Source organism: Rhipicephalus microplus, chromosome 1, assembly GCF_043290135.1.
Source record: "Rhipicephalus microplus isolate Deutch F79 chromosome 1, USDA_Rmic, whole genome shotgun sequence".
Lineage (NCBI taxonomy): Eukaryota > Metazoa > Arthropoda > Arachnida > Ixodida > Ixodidae > Rhipicephalus > Rhipicephalus microplus.
Genome location: NC_134700.1, coordinates 83,258,689 through 83,276,603, shown reverse-complemented (window position 1 = coordinate 83,276,603; position 17,915 = coordinate 83,258,689). Strand labels below are relative to the sequence as shown.

General features: G+C 43.7%; 1 protein-coding gene and 1 pseudogene across 5 annotated transcripts in view; both read right to left on the bottom strand.

The window, feature by feature from the left end:
* LOC119178623 (glutathione synthetase) overlaps positions 1 to 17,915 on the bottom strand; it is a 141,311-nt gene that overhangs the window by 47,530 nt on the left and 75,866 nt on the right. For all 5 annotated transcript variants that reach the window (XR_012888752.1, XM_075883272.1, XM_037429842.2 and 2 more), the window contains one exon: positions 12,453 to 12,644. Coding sequence is in view for 4 of the 5 variants with exons in the window: in XM_075883272.1 (XP_075739387.1) it covers positions 12,453 to 12,644 (192 nt within the window). In the remaining variant the exon portion in view is untranslated. The remainder of the gene's footprint in view (positions 1 to 12,452; positions 12,645 to 17,915) is intronic.
* LOC142784575 (uncharacterized) lies at positions 6,107 to 12,446 on the bottom strand (annotated as a pseudogene).

Sequence of the window (17,915 nt, the reverse complement as noted above, 5' to 3'; positions counted from 1 at the left end):
TTTTTTTTTTTTCTTCGTGGAAATCGGGTGCGCGTTACAATCGAGGGCGTGGTAGAATCGAGTAAATACGGTAACTTCTTTGTAAATCAACATGGTTTTCGGAAAACATTATCGTGCGATACCCAACTATTCGAATTTACGTCAGATTTACATAACGGTATGAATAATAATAAAATCATTGATTGCATCTTTCTCACCTTTGTGAAAGCATTCGACAGAGCTGCCCATTGTCGCCTAATAGCTAAACTATCGGCCCTTAGACTCGACCCATCAACACTATCTTGGCTCGGGAATTTTTTATCTAATCAACAGCAGTTCACATTTGTCAATAACTTTAGCTCATCTACTTCATTTGTCTCATCAGGTGTACCCCAGTGTAGTGTACACTCAAACCTCGTAATAACGTAATGGGGTATAACGAAATAATGTGTATAACGAAGTAAATTAAATTCCCCTTGAACACTTCATTGAAAACCATGCATTTTAAACTTTGTTGTAAGGAAGTAAAATTGACCGGTACATGGATATAACAAACTAAATTAGTCTATAAAAAGAACGACCGTAGCGTGTTAAGTATATTGTTTTCTGCAGAGTTTGACGCTTGTTCGGCGCATCTCTTTCAAAACTACCGCACCGACCTTACAGCCACGCCATGCGCGGCCAAGAGAGCTGTCCTCCTCACACAGCCAGCGGAGAGGACTGAGGAAGCGCTCAGTGGGTCACATGACCGAGAAGTGGCGCGGCGGTGCAAAGCGATTTCCCTCTCCATGCCTTAAGCACTACGGTAACGACTGTGTCTCCGCTGCTACCCTCTGCACTAGGGACCATACTCTGCACCAAGAAAGAAGGACTCTCTGCGACAGCTTTGTTTTGTTATTTTTCCTCTCTCTACGCGCGCGGCCTTGAAAAGAGAAGGGTCTCTATGTGCAAAGAAGGAAAAGGGAGAAGCGTGGCACACGCCCCAATCGCAGATCGGCATTTGAGAGAGAGCAAACAATCCGCCCCAGTCTTTTCTTTCCTTTCCTTCTTTTCCTTCTTGGCGCGCAGAGTTGAGAGGTTCCGCCGCGAGATTGGGCATGGTGCTGAGAGCATTTTCTGAGCGCGATATGTTCAAATTAACCGTCGCAAGTGCTTGCGCATTCAAATTACAGGGCGTTTTGGAATACACATAGCTTTGACGGGACCTCACATAGAATACCCATTGGAATACACATAGCTTTGACGGGACCTCAGTGTGAGTTTGAATTCCCTGAAAGTTCGAATTAAGCTTGTTTGAATTAATAAGGTTTCACTGTGTTTATTTTCCGTCGCACGCGTGGTCGCCTAGCGGTACATCGGGCCGCAAGGCGGTTTCCTTCTTTGCATGCTTATAGGTGTGCGCCCATCTGAGCATACATTGCCACAAACTGTTATAATCGATAAAACGAAATAATAGATATAACGAAATAATTGTGGCTCCCCTTCAACTTCGTTATAACAAGGCTTGAGTGTATTAGGCTGTCTTCTTTTTCTCATTTATATTAATTATTTGCCTTGTAACATCTCTTCTTCGGTTCGTCTTTTTGCAAATGACTTTGTAGTGTATAGGACCAGTAACTCTGAACAAGACCGATTATTATTGCAACAAGACCCCGACATATTTAATCAATAGTGTGACCAATGGCAAATGAAGCTTAACACATCTAAGTGCTGCATACTTTCTTTCAATTGTAAAAAACGTGTTTTTTTGTTTTCCTTACTCTGTCTGTTTCGCTGTAATTCCCCGTTCATCTACATACGAATATCTTGGCGTTCATCTTTGTTCTAATCTTACCTGGTGTAGTTACATCGCAAAGGTATGCACGAAAGCTAATAAAACCTTGGAATTCTTGCCCGGGAATCCGTATCATTCACCTTCTTTCATACGGCGACAGGCCTATCTAACCTTCGTACGCCCTCAATTGGAATACGCTTCATCTATCTGCTCTCTTCATGAACACAGATAAAGTTGAATCCATCCAAAATCGCGCAGCCCGCTTCACAACTTCGAAGTACAATTGCTATTCCAGCATCACCCAAATCAAACGCAATATTGCCCTCCTTAACTTTGATTATCGCCGCTTTGTCACCCTCCTATGCATTTTCCATAAACACCACTACAACTCTTAGACCAGTCGTCTCTCGATTGAAATTCCTTCGCGTACTTCATGTCATCTTCATAATCATCTCAGTTTCAGACGCATTTTCGGTCACACACTGTCTTTCAATAATTCTGCTTTGCCGCGCACCATTGCACTTTGGAACAGTCTTCCTGATGAGAATGTTTCCTTAAGAGACCCTGTGAAATTTCGGGAGCATTTGCAAGTTTATATGTTCCCTTGGTTTTTGTATAAAGATGCTTTACTACGGTGTATTACAACGCTTGTTCTTTTCTCTTCCATTTTATAATTTTTCTTTTTTTTTTCTTTGTTGCAGTTGCTTTTCAGGCTTTATTTATGGTAAATTTTCTGTAACCCCCACTACTCAATGCTCTCCGGGGCCTGTAGGCTATTATGAATAAAAAAATAAGAATACGATAACGTACCGCACTGGTCTTGTCTCTAACATCGCACATACGTGTCTCGGATCCACAGTAATAGGATTGACTCGTTGGACCCGTTGTTACAGGTACAGTGGAACTTCAATTATACATCCTCCAGTTCCACAACGACCCTCATTTTATGACAAATCGGTTCGATCCCACCAAAACCTCCATGAAATAATGTACTAAGAACCTTGGTTATACGAAGCAGTTTTTGCCAACCCCGCATTTTATGGCGACTTTCAAATGCCGCCTGAAAGAAAAAACCACCTTCACTCAAACTAAATGTCAACCAAATATTCACACGTTCAAAATATGAATTTGAATTCCCCTAATGTTGATGATTGGAAAGGTAGAGACTAGTGAGACAGGGTGTCTTCTTAGAATGGAAAATGTATTTCATGTGCCTCCACATACGCCTCGATCACGTACATACGTATTCGGGGTCGTTACCTAGTAAAACTGTATCCACCCAGAGTAGTTTCAGCTGGCCGAAAAGCTGATAGTCTTACGTTTTCGGTCTATGAAAACTTTTTCTGGTCAGCATGCAGCTGATTTTCTGCCCTGGTCACACTCGCCGTCACAGGCTTGTGCACGCATAAGGGCGCGACGCAGCTGTTGTCGCCATGCAAAATTGCTTTCACTTGACGTCAATGTTTACAATAACAGTGACACATCACTAGTTGCACTTCACAAGCCTACAAATTACAACATGCACGTCTCAGTTGTACAAAAAGGCATTCTATGCAAACTCGTGGTTCGTCGCCATTATGTGATAGCGATGACTCTGTGTTTGACACCTCTGACAGGAGGCTGTTGGCAAGGCGGTCTCAGTTTCGTTTTGGCGCGCAAGCAGTTTTCCAATTGTTTATTGGTAGAGAGATGTGTGTTGGATTCCATTTTTTTAAGGTTAACAATAAAGATGGGTGTCTAATTCAACTAAGTAACAGTGCCATTAGTTGCTGCTGGCAAGTATATTTTATCAACCTTCTTTGCAGAGACACAAGGTTGTGCCATGGGCTTATTCAAGTGGTCTGCAAACGTTCTTTGGGCAAGGCCTAGTGTCACTGGGTGTCATCTTAGTTATTCGATTATACGACGCCCGGATTATGCGACGGTTTTTGCGCGGTCCGCTGAGAGCCGTATAATTAGGGTTACACTTCAGACCTTGTGATGAAGACCTCTGTGGGCAATTCTTTGCACTCGCAATCCAGAAGAATAGACGCTCAAACCTCTACATAACAGACCGATATACAGACGAGCCAGCTTTTAACAAACTTGAGCATGACGCAGAATACGTTCGATGTATCTCGAAGTTCGTAGTAAATGAAACACAGCTTTAAAAAAAGTTGCGAGTGAAAACGCAATTTCTTTTTTCACAAAAAAGTCTAATGCACATGTTTCAAAGAACAGGAGCGATAAAGGTAGTTTCAAGTTAATTTAAAGCGGCAGCATGCTTTTCGCCGAAGTCGTGGCATAAGCGAGCTTCCAGAGGTTATTAATTAATGTAGCTAATTGCTACAAGCAGGCTTGCGGGCTCTGGCTCCAAAATTTCGTCGTCCTCGCCATTCGATTTGTTCAAATCGCTTTTGCTGTGTGCTTCATTCACAATGCCCTCATTCGTGCACAGTTTCATAGTGTGGGCATCATCATAAAACGTAATGAAATCATCGCAGCAGATGTCCCACCCTTCCATGTCAGATTCAACAACGCGCTGCCACAAATCCCCGCCAGAGTGGTCCTGCTCGGAAGCTTTAGGATCGGCATCGGGCTCAACGTACGCGAAGTTGGCCTTGCCTTTCACATACATCTTAGCCACCACCTCTGCCCACAATGCCTTCACCATCTCCACAGCTGAATATACAGGGACGTCTGAAGTGGCAAGTTGGCTGCCGCGCAGTCAACAGCTATGATCAAGCGCTACGGAACGGGGCACATAAGGGTCTTAAACCCACAGATTGTGCCCAAGCCAGAGGGTCGCACTTTTAGACGTTGTGTTGAGCACCAGGAAAAGCGCAGAGGGCTTCCCGTCTACCATCCTGACAATCCACGCACAGCAACAGCGAGCAAGACACGCGACATATAAGCCAGGATGCGTGGAACTGCTCTATGCGCGTTTCTAGCCAGAAAAAAACTTCTGAATTCAAGCCGGCATCACCAGCGTAGCTGGTATTGCGGAGTGATGAAGACTGGCAAGGACTTACGATAGAGTGAAGAGAAGGGAGCGTACGGCGGGAACGCAACCTTGAAAATCAGAACACGCAGGAAAAAGGCAGTCTGGACAGCTTGCTATAAAGGTTAACAGAACGCCCAACTCACGCTTTGAAAAACTTAAGAGAGAGGTCTGCGCGTACATATTTAAAATCCACATTGTGGCAACGGCGGGCTTGCGCGGCACTGCCGACTCCGATAATTTGCAATATGTTCCTTGAAAGAGCCATTTTTTAATGCTTTCACATGCGTGCACATGGCATGCTGAGCAAAGTGCGAAGTGAGCAAAAAAGAAAGGTCCTAAACATGGAATGCATCGCGAAAAATCCAAGTCGGTGAGGTAGCGCAGGCACGTGCACTGGAAAGATATGACATCGATCCAGACAAGACACAGACGATCGGGTACAGTTGGGGGCCGAGCACTCTGCTGACCTAACCGGTCTTTAAAAGATTGGTGGCAGTGTGAAAACACGAGCCTCATCTAGCGACAATGCGGGCTGGTCAGAGTAATTGGGAAACAAAGTATGGAGGGATGCGTAACAAAAGATGGTCAGGAAGAGCAACAACTAGACGGCTGTGGAGGCAGGGTCAGCGATTAACAACGAAAATCTATAGGCGCCTTCCTGATGACTTATCAGCAGTCGAAAGTGTGGTCATGCGAAGTCGACAAAGCGCAGACTCCGTTTGCTGTAACCTGTTGGCGGCACTCGGAGAGGTTCATTGTAAGAGTAATTTTATGACATTGAATCAATGCCTATTTCCATGGTCACGCAGGCATCATTTGTTTCTAGCAAAAGCTCGTTTTAAGTGGGATCGTTATAAGTGAGCTCAACTATAAGAAATTATCGATTATAACGAAGTAAGCAAGGAATAGCTTTGCCATAATTATAGTGCTAAGAGTATATGCTTATAATAAATTTTTGGGTATAACGAAGTACTTTTTGTAGCATGTGGCCTTTGTTATAATGAGGTTTAAGTGTACTTTGAGACATTCGGCCTCACGGCCAAGTGCACATTGCAACTGAGCTTTTTGCTTCGCAAGTTGTGGCTATGTCTAACACCACTCTGAAGCAAGACCACAGCGCTAGCGGACCTGTGAAAGCAAAGAAGCCTCTTACATGCTGCCAAAAAAAGTGGAGCTGAGACCATGCTAATTGTGGCTCACGGCCAACACAACACAACTGTTTATTCCCGTCCAAAAGCTCCCCAGGTTTGCTCCTGTCCTCCCGCCCGTGCCAGTACCATAAAATTCTGAGCTAGTGCACCCCCCCCCCCCCCCCCCCCGCCACAACGTGCCCAGGCAACAGTGGCCTGCGAGATCCAGTTGACAAAAAAGTTTCCATTAATTTTTCTACAAGTATTGTGTTTTTTTTTTTTGCGGCCCTGCTGGCTGCCATAACACTGCTTTGCATTGCAGCCCAATTGTTCTGCGCATGCTTTGCGCCATTTGTTGCATTGTGTTTGAGGTGAGACGTCAGCTATGCCTATGCAGTCCTACACAGTGGCAAAGGAAATCGAGGTTATTTGATGGCATCAAGGGAAAAGCAAGAACATGCACTAGACATCTCGACATTTCAAGCTCGACCAGATGCAGATACGGCAATCGGAGAAGAATTTCGATAATTTGCTGCAGCTAAACAACAGAAAGGCAAAACTTCGCAAAAGCTCAGTAACGGCGCACCAGTGTTCAGCAAACATGTGGACGATGCACCCAGCAACCGGATTCTTTCCGAAGAGGCCGTAAAAATTGCCAACAGCGTGCAGTTGGGAAACTTCGTAGCCTCCAGCCATTACACAAATTGCTGGAAACAGTGGTTTGGCGTGGCAATGTGGCGTGCTACGAACGAGAGCCAGAAGACGCCCAAGGAACTTTCAGAGGCAACAAGTGCTTTTCAGTCTTCTCCGAAGTCACTTCGATGGCACTAAGCTACATGTTGTATAACATGGCGAACATGGATCAGACGATGTTGTGAATAGACAACCCCACCAACAAGGCAAACAATGAGTTCGCGAAAGCACCATTAGGATTGCGAACACTGGATGTGCTCTGCGAGGCTTAACAGTTTGCCTAGCTGCTTGCACCACCAGTCGCAAGCTCCAGGCCTTCATTATGTTCAAGGAGCAAAGTGAGAAATTCCAGCCAGGTCCTTTGCGAGGTTTCTCATACCATGTGAGAATATTTTTATTTATTTGACGGAGTTGAGAGGTCACATTGCTGACTAGTTTGTTTTATCACAACGCTGACTTTTTTCTCATTTGTAGCAAATGTTCATCTCACCGCCACGAAAAACGACTGGATGACATCAAAGAAATTGCAAGAGTCTGGAGCCCAAACGTCGATAGCGTACGACGCTTACTATAGTCGGGAACAACTTTAAAAGGCAGCGGCATTTTCCCCTCTAGGGCGGATGCAGACGAGCCGCTACCAATAGGCACGCACTTCAGGTGACATCATGAGCCAGATGGCCATTGACCCTGCCGACGGAGAACGTGCTTTGTTGTTTCCAGCTCAGCGTGCAAACGAGCGATCGCTGGTAGCAGTGTGATAAAATAGCTGAGCTTGTAGCTGCCCAAATGAGCATTCTGAGCTCACCACGATAATCAGGAAACAATAGTGTTTCAATTCAGATATGCCAGAATTGAGATGTATTTCTATACCACTTCTCAAATGAATCATGATGTGTGAGGCACGTTTCTAATCGGCATGTGCGATTCGGTATGTGCAGTACCATTTCCATCATTACAGTTTTACCAAAGCGCTCGTCACCAAAGTTCGTACAGAATATTTGACTAAAAATTGAAGGAGTTTTCAAGGATTTCAAGGATGAAAAATTGCAAGATTCCAGGAGGGTTAGCAAAATTTTATTTGCTTGAAAGACTTATGGAAGCAGCACAGTTTTCGCGTGGATTTCTTTTTCCACAAAAGCTATTTCCAGCTCCTTTAGCAGTTCGACAAAAGGTGTTTGCCTTGATTAAATAGGTAAGGTCGTTTTCCGCTTCAGCTTCTTCCAAAAAATGGTCCGCAGATTCCAGCAGGCACTTGGTAGTTTTGACTTCCTTCCGTGCATCTTATCAAGCTCTTGCTCGAGCTCTTTTCTCTTCGAAGCTGCCTGCCGTGACAGTGCGTGTTTCTTTTGTTCGTCTAGTTAAGCGGCATTCCTATGCCGGGCTTGGCCCACTGACGCCTTCAACTCTTTTGAAATAGGAATGTTCAGCAGGTCCCCATGGCTTTTCACAGCCTCGCGGAGAACTCGTTGATAAATATACAACAGCTCTGCCAAATTTTCGAACGCAACCTGCTTGTTGATGCAGAAGCCTCTTTTCACTGAGGTCTGCCCATGGCTTAGGTGGAGAAGTAGTTTCACCACAGCCCATAATTGCAAGAATGAAGCGTCGTGCTTCAGCAGCCGCACGAAAGAACTGTCAAGACATTCATAATCTTTTTGATAGTTTTGTAGTTCATGTCATTTTTCTAGGCAAAATTGAATGTACTGTGTGCACACAATGTCGCGTTTGTGCTTAGAGAGAAGCCTGTTGTCGATTAGGCAGTTAAGCACAATTTTTAGCTTCCCAAGGCACATGTCGGTCTTGGACATCTATGTGGGGTCGAAACATGACAACCCACGAACGACAGGGTACCTACCTCAGGGGAATTCTCTCCATGACTTTCAGGATCATGTTCATGAGGAACTTCCGGCACTCATACCTAAACTTGAGAATACACTTGGCGCTCGCTTTGCAGCATTTTAAAATATTTTCAGCTGCACGCACAACATCCACCTTCTCAAGTTCTGTGTAAACGGCAGCATCTTCAACATCAATTCACAGCAGCTTCGCGAATCTAGTGGCTTTTGTCGTTACACAGCACTTTAAGAACCTTGCCAGAAGGCTCCTCAGAACACTTTCAAGTTCTTTTGCCAGCAAAACGTCTTCGGAGAATCACTATGAAATACAGTCAGGCAAGGCTGCACAACCATGGCAACATTTGAGAAAAAGTTCAGTTTTGCAAGTGCAAGCTGGTCATTTAAAAAAGCACTGACATTTTCATATGCTCTGCATTTTGGCACGTGCAGCCTGTGGCCACTCACTGCTTCAGTGTATTGCTTCAAATGCTCCCATGTGGCCAGGGCTCTTTCTAGTACGGGCACATTCTCGATGCAACAGTGAGATACAAAAGGAAGTGGAAACACACTGCTCCTTGTCTCTCAAATAAAATCTTCTTGCCTGGCCGGTGCACCATGAAAGAGTGAGAATAAGCTGGACAAACATGCGTCAACTGGCCCGCCCGTTGCGTGCATTTCAGCTTTGTGGGCATTATACACTGTGTGAAGGCCACATAATCCAATATCCAAACACTGAACTTGAAAGTCATTTTTCATGTGCTGCTGGAACCTGTAGAGAAGGCTTCAGTTGACATTGGAGCCATCTATGGAAAGCTGAACAATTTTGCTCATCAGAAAGGACGCCAGCGCTTTTATCAAATTCTTCATGAGGTCGTTTGCTGTGCTGTGGCCCATGAATGCTAATGTCAAATACCTTGTCGTCACCTCAGAATTGTTTCACAGTCTGACGTGAACATCAAGCTGTTTTCTTTGCAGGTATTCGTTTAATGTTTCATCAAAAAGGACAACAAATGTTCAGATTTCTTCATCATGTCCAAGAGTTGAGAAGGGAAAAAAGGGCGTTGACATTGACACCTGACGTATGCGGATTTTTCTTTTCGAGCAAGTGAAGCTTCTCCCTATATCGCTATCCGGAAAAATTTTTCGGAACAACTCAGAAACCGATCTGCTGGAGCTGTATGAGTAGTGTGAATACACAACTTTCATCGTCCACAAAATTTCGGCTTCAGTCACCGAGTCATGCCTTCTGCAGTCTTTGTCAAGGGTCGCAGCTTAAGAGGTTGTTTTTGTGTTTTCCCGCCGGGAAGTTGTTCCTGTGACATTTGCTGCTTGCAAAAAACTTGTGACGGAAGAGTAGCCCTTGCCTGCTGCAGCTTTGGATTGGTGCTGGGCACTTCTCTGATGGTTCTTCAGCGCCGACTCTCCCATTGTTGCAATGTCGACCGACTTCTGACATACCGCATACTTCGCTCAATAAGGGTTCCTTGTCTCCGGCCTCATCTAGTAATGATATTCGCTGCGCTTGCACTTTCCATCTGTCATCCTGTCAAAGTAAAGTTGCAGGCATTGCACACAGCACAAACGCGAACTTCCGCTGAGAGATGATGTGCGAGGCCGACGCACGGACCGAGTATACCGAGTACATATCGACCGACCGTTACTATAACTTGGGCTGGATTGGATTGGATTTCTGGCTTGCATTTGTTGTCAGACGATGCAGGCACGGCCGGTTTTGAAACCTAAACTTGCTGCTATTGCTCTCCTGTCAAGACTACATGTTTTCATGAACATTCCTCAGTGAAAGCGCTTTCAAAATTAGTGCGACTTACAGAAATACGTCATTCATTTGCTATATTGAAGCAAAGTACACTAAATTTTCAAGGATTACAAGGAGCTCACTTATACCTAAAGAGTTTCAAGGGCCTTGAATTTATGTTATCAAATTCAAGGACATTCAATGATTTCAAGGGTCTGTGTGAACCCTATCGTCATAATACACAAATCTTATTTACACCGACAAATACACATTTAATAAGCAGTCACAATTTTTTGAGCAGGACTATTTCTTTAGTCGCGGAGCGAATCGGCTGCTGTGCTTCGGTCATCTGGGCAGAGCCTCTTCACTCTTCTAAAGTCGTACCCGACTATAGTGTTGGACTAGGCGCCTCTCCATAAGACACAAGCTGCCACAAATGCCTTCGAGGAGCACAACGCCGACGTGCTTTACGTGCCTGCGAGGTGCACGAGCATCCCTGCTGACCTGTATTAGAATAAGCCATTCAAGTCCACCTTGCAGCATTTATGGGAGCAGTATATGCATGAGGAAGCACAAACACCCAAAGAAAACTTGAAGCAGTCGCGGCAACATGTGCTCTATTTTGTTGCCGAGGCGTGGGACGTTGTACCTGAGGAGACGGAGCCATGGTCATTCAAGGGATGCTGCATTAGTAATGCACTCAGTGCTTGAAGGACAGAGACCTGCACAGCAGACTAGCCGATGTTGCGCCTGTGGTGCTAGAAGACCGCGGCGGACTTCAAGCGGAATGCGGCAACCTGTTTTTGTAATCGACTCAGAAGAGGAGTCTTTCAACAATTTTAAAAGTAATAAAAAGCTATGACAAATCCTGGATCAAAATGAGGTTCACTGTAATAAAATTTTAATCCATGCGCACTGCATTTTTTTTTCCTAGCGCAAAAATTTTACTACCACTTTGAATTTTAGTGCTGTTACGAGATAGCACCCCCCTCTCCCGCACTTTGCTGACCATTTCAACTTCTTTGGGGAGAGTGTGCTAGCTCAGAAGTTTACATTAAGTGACGCTAGTAGTAGGCGGTACTACTGCTGGCACAGCATCACATTATCAATTGTCACAAAGCCATAACGTGCTTCGTCGCAAGCAACGAATCACATCGCCCACTGATTCCTCAATACCTAGTATGGGCATCAGCAGTGGATCCCTCGACCAAGCTCACCATGCAGCGACGGCTCAGAGCAGCATTTAGCAATTTCGGACATACGCACACTGGAGTGCAAGACCAAGCACGCTGCACACTGGCATTTTTTTGCCTCAACTGGGCATAATTGATTACAATGATCAGACCGGATATTGGGGGCCTTCATACTCAAACCTGTATGTCAATAATCACGGCATGCTGTTTTCTTCCCAAAAGTATGCCAAGCAGTGCTTCAAGTTGCTGAATTTGGGATGTCTGCGGTAGAAAAGTCCGCTGTAAGGGAGTCCTGTGCTGGCTGCACATTCTAGTAAATTAAATGCGAATTTCTGTTGCACTAAAATCCGCAGTGAATGAAGCTCAATCAATGAAACAAATAAAGAGGTCAGCATAAAACTGCCAATTGGTATGTAGTATCACAATGTCTGTTGCAGTCAGGTACATTGTAATGAGGATATAATACTGTACTGTATTACCTCAACATCTATTCATCTTTTTTGAAGTTTCAAGCACCGTACATTTTAATACATAACAAAATTCAGCGGTTATCACTTGCATTCTCACAAAAGTCGATTCCTGCTGCTACTCAAAGCTGCTCCCACTTCTCGTTAAACAAAAGAAGTAAGGACATTTGTACATGCCTTGTTTCAGTTAAAAAAAGTATTGTGCAGGTTATTAGAGTCATGACAAATATGCTCATTTCTCTTATAACATGCAATATGTAGTATTCGAATTCGATTCTAAATGATTTTTGGTAATAAACCATTTCCTTCAAATTTACTCAAAACCAAATATTCACTTTTGCACAAACGTAAACATACGTACTAATTTTGATGCGATCGATGCATGAGAGCGCCAGCCCATGTGTCTGTAGACCGCAGTGCGTGTTTGCCAGTAGCAATGGGGAATGAAGTCATGGAGCTATTTTGTTTTAGCAGTGCAACAGTGGCATGACTATATGGGGGAAAATGATGCGACACGATGTTTTACACGTCATGGCCCTACTATTTGAGAAACTGTGACAGCATGGAATGGGCATACGAGGTGAACTGAGGTTCAGGCTCTTGAACGTTTTCGCAATAAATGATATAATCGAAGGTGCTCACCAGGTCGAGGGAGTAGAGCCCCGTGAAGGTGGCACGTATGCTGTTGGCAATCACTTTGTTGGTGAAGAAGCGTTCAAGGACATCGGGCTGTGCCAGCACTTGCTGCACCTTCTTGGTGCCTGCCAAATGGTACTGCACCGAGGGGCACTTGATGGCACGAGACAGCTCTATCCGCAGACGCGTGTCCCAGCACTACAAATAAAATCATGGCAGAAATTAAGTAGTTTTATCGTTATCAACATGAATAGCATACAGGTGACTCAATGATCCTTATTCAGCGCTTTGAAAAACAAGCTAGAAGCCTCAATGTGCTAGCTTGAACAAAGAATTTCTACATGAACTATAAGCATTGCAATAAACGCGCCGATTGACTAAGCACATCTGCTTGCATGCAGGACCTTCTCAAGTGCGCTCTATTCCACCTGATGAGCATGCACCTGTGATGTAGGGATTACAACATCAGACGTTGGTGCTAAAAGACTGCAGTTCAAGTCCTGCATTCAATACCATATTAAATCGCATAATGAGCTCACTTTGGTCCTTGAAAAAAAAAAAAATGTTTTTCAATGTATCTGTGCAAAAATCAAAACATAGTTCAACAACCACACTAAAGAGCCTAAATGTAAACATTCGACAGATGTCTGTCTGGTTGGGTATGTAAGTGGAAAACGATTTAAACTACAACCAAAAAGTGTGTGAAGATGCATAAACCTGAAGTTTCAGAACCGACTTGGTTCTTTCTTCAGGGGGGACCGGGGCTAGGTTGCAGCGGCGTCTTCAAAGCACTCGAGGGGCGGTTAATGACACCACCAGCTCTCTCTCTCCTGCTTAGCTGTGGAGCGTAGTCCATGTGTAACACCGGGGAAGGCTTCGGAGAAAGGGTTCGCGCGAGCGTAGTTCGTGTGTAAACACCGGGGAAGGCTTCGGAGAGAACACACGGACTATGCTAAGTGGCAAAACAGAAGAATGAGAGAGGGGAAGGTCTCTCGGAAGGTCTCTCGGGTTCTCTCGGCGATTTAACCGCCGAGAGAACCTTTCCCCCAGTATATACACACGGATTATGTTTTGCGGCAAAACAGGAAAGAGAGAGAGAGGGGGGTTATTAACCGCCCTGCGGGTACTTTAAAAACACTACTGCGACATAGCCCCAGTTCCCCCTGAGGAAGGAACCAAGGGTACGGCAATACCGTCGACATGCGGATCTCAAATTGTCTCTTCGCCTACATTTTGCAGTTCGTCTTAGGCCTGCTGATTGGCTGAGGCGATGTGCGCCTCGGCACTACCGGGGCTGCTGCGACTGCGCTGGACCGGCAAGCACAGAACGACCACGCATCGACGATGCCAACACCGATCTTGGACTATCAGCTGAATCAGCCCACCAGCACATGCACCTACTTACCTGCTGTAGAGCGCCACCTTGCGTCTGCACCACCTGCTATTTATCTGCTCCAAGAGGGACCAACTGTCACTGGGCAGGGCAGTACCGTCGACATAGGGTTCTCAAATTGTCCCTTTGCCTACATTTCGCAGGGAAGAAAGCGGTTTGGAAAATTAATCCGCTCAAGTGACCGTTTCTTGTTGGTATTGCCGTGCCCATGACAGTGTAGTGCTGTGTATGAATTGTGCATGACATCTCTTAGGAAGCTATTACTGATGGGTGGAGATATTGAAAGCCACCCTGGTCCCGACTTGAAGGAAATCGCCATACAATTTACCGAAATAGCTTCGGACATTAAAGATATTAAAGAAAAGCGTCTAGCAGATATAGATGGCAAGCTTGATGTCATTACGAAACTTGAAGCTGAAGTCCTTGCATGCCATGAACAAATGAATGGCATGACTAAAGTAATTAAAAGCCTCAAAGCGAGAATAGATGACCTAGAAAATCGCAGCAGAATGTCAAACCTAATAGTTTATGGTATACTAGAAGCGGAAGATGAAACTAGCGAAGCGCTTGCAGAGGTCGTAAACGGGGGAATAATCACAAAAACTCTTGAACTCGAACCTGTGGCCATCAAGTGCATACATCGCGTAGGAAAAAGGGGACCAAACAAGACGAGGCCAGTCATACTTAAATTACTTGACGAAAGAAGTAAAAATGCCATACTCAAAAACGGCTTCAAGCTGAAAAATACGGATTATTAAATAGGAGAAGACTTCTCACAAAAACTTAGAGAAACCGGCAAGAAACTCTGGGACAGTGCTAAGCAAAACCGTGAAAACAAAGACAAGGTGTCATTAGTGTACAACAAGCTGTTCATCAATAACCGTGTTTACATCTGGGATGACCAAAAGAATGACAAAGCTGAAATAAGAAAGCATGAAAAAATAGCTCAAAAAAAGGACGAGAGTGTAGAAGAAAGAAAAAGGATGCGTACCATCCAGGATCTCGGCATAACCAGCACAAGAAAAAATAACTCTGCTAAACATAAACGCTCGAAGCATCCTGAATAAGGTACAGGCGTTTGAAAACTTATTGCTCGATCGTGAACCAGATATATAAGCAATGACTGAAACATGCTTATCCCCGCTCATCTCGAGTGATGAAATTACTCCCCCAAACTATATACTCGTTCGGAAAGACAAGCAATCACGTGGTGGAGGCGTAGCCTTAGCTATAAAGAAATCAATCCCACTGGTCATTTTGCAGAGGTAACTGATGCCAAGGCAATTTTCTGTAAGATTAACACAAATGGCACAAGTATGGTCATTGGTGGTATCTATCGAAGTCCCGCATGTGGCCATGAATCCATTATTGCGATACAAAAGTACTTGCAGCAGCATGCTCGAATCTGCCGCTTCATTCTCATGGGTGACTTTAACCTTCCCCACTTTAATTGGTCTACCATGCAGTACACATCAAAGGCTTCAGAAACCCATCTCGACATGATGTTAAACTTTAACCTTTGCCAAATCATGAAAAGCCCCACAAGGAAGCAAAGCGAGTGTCGAAGTATACTCGACCTAATTTTACTAAGCAGTAATTTTTTCTTAGAACAGGTGAAGGTTGAGGTAATAGAAGGAATATCCGACCATAATATTCCGATGTGTATTTTGCCTCTAGGTTATAAAATATCAGTGCAAAATGCAGCTCAAACCATAATCGATTTCAATAAAGCTGACGACGACCACATACAAACCTATCTAGCTAAAGAATACCATGAGTTTTTGGCACTGGCCTCAGATCCTTTCACTGATGTAAATGCTGTCTGGTTGCGCTTCAAAAACATAGTGTCACACTGTGTAATAAATTTTATTCCCGTCAAACTGAAAAAGACATTAAATATAACCCGTGAATTTCTCGTGAAGTAATACACGCAAAGCGCCAACTCAAAAGATTACGGAAAGTTAACAAGGCTGCTGGAAATGACTTAAATAGCACCGCCAGACTTGCGCTTGCCGCAAAAAAATTTTAAACGAAAATCCAAGGAAGCGAAACAACACTATTTCAATACTGTACTCCCTAGCTTTCTCAAATGTAATTCTCAAAGATTTTGTAAACACTTTCGCCGAAAGAACACGCTCACCACTCAACTATCGTCACTTGAAAAATTTGATAAAGCCAACAGATATAACCAGTTCTTTCTTTCGGTTTTTACGAGAGATAATGGCGTCATGCCGGAATCGGTTCCACGCGCGGTGTCTGTGATGGACCCTCTCGTTATCACAGACACTGGTGTTTTTAATCTTCTGCTTGCTCTAGATACTAAGAAAGCGTGTGGTCCGGATAATATACCTAACCAATTTCTGAAAAGATACGCAGAATGATGTAGCAGATATCTCGGCAGTATTTTCCGTAAATCACTTTCAACATCAAGACGACCAGAAGATTGAAAAATAGCTAAAATTATTAAAATTTTTAAATGGGAGATAAATTCATTGAATCTAATTTCAGACCGATATCTTTAACGAGCATGGTATGCAAACTACTCGAGCATATAGTCTTAAAACATTTAACAACTTTTTTCGAAAATGAGGGCATGCTGTCCCCCAACCAGCATGGATTTCGTAGGGGTTTATCGACCATGATGCAGCTGACTGAGGTCATACACGACCTTGCCCTAGGTATTGACAATCACAGCCAAACGGACATAATCTTACATGACTTTTCAAAAGCGTTTCATTGCGTTTGTCACACCACTCTCGCTAAACGCTCGTAATCGCTAAACTACAAAACATCAGGGACGAAGAAACTGTTGCTTGGGTGCGTGAGTTTTTGTCTAATAGGTCTCAGTTTGTTGTTGTCGAAAACATTGCATCAAATATTGTACCAGTTACGTCAGGAGTGCCCCAGGGTTCCGTGCTCGGGCCCTTGTTATTCCTCGTGTATATTAATAACATATCTACTAATATAGACTGTAAAATAAAGTTATTCGCAGATGACTGTACCATCTATAGAGAAATTATAACGGACCAAGATCACTATTCGCTCAACAAATCATTCTCTGCTATTTCTGAATGGTGTTCAAACTGGCAGATGACAATCAATTTAAAAAAATCAGCTTGTATGATGATAACAAGGAAGGGAGAGCCATCAAACTTTTCCTACACTATAAATGGCACTGCTTTGAGCACAGTACACAAACATAAATACCTAGGCTTAACAATTATGTCCGACTTAAGGTGGGACGAGCACATTAGAAACATTACTTCATCTGCCATGCAAAAATTACTTTTTTCTTCGCAGATCACTTCAAATGTCTTCAAATGGCAACAATGCCAACAAAGCTCCAAGCCTACAAAACATTCGTCAGGCTTATCCTCGAATACGGAAGTACAGTGTGGTTTCCTCACACCCGCACAAGCATAAAGAAAATTGAAGCAGTACAGAGGAAAGCCATAAGACTCATCCAAAGTAAATATAAACGTGAACACTCACCCACTAGTCTGCTAACTCTTTCTGAACTTCCTACGCTAGAAGTACGAGCAAAGCAGGCATGTCTAAAATTTTTTTGACAAACTCCTGCACAATTACTTTAAAATAGACATTTTAAGTTACATGTCTTATTCACAAACACGAGCCACAAGACACAAACATACACACATATTAGTACAATACAAATGCAACACTGATGTATTTAAATATTCTTTTTTTTCCGGTTGCTATTCGCAAATGGAACATGTTGGCCCCTCACATCACCAACACTGAGTAATTGTCTCAGTTTGAATTAGAAATTAAAAACAATTCTTAGCTTCTTTAAATACCCAGTGGCAATGGTAATGAAAACAGTACGTTCTACTGGTATGTTCTGTAAACAGCCATGTAAGTGGCCTTATTGTTAAACTTGCCATTTTCGTATGCAATTGTATTTTGTTTATTATATTGTGTAAATATTGCTAATGTACAAAGTGCGAGGTTGGTGTTGCTTTTATGTTCTGTATTAAAGTTTCTTTACTATGATGAGCAATCATAGCATCAATACAGAGTGCCCACCTGCCATGGTCTCAGTAAAGACTGGCAGT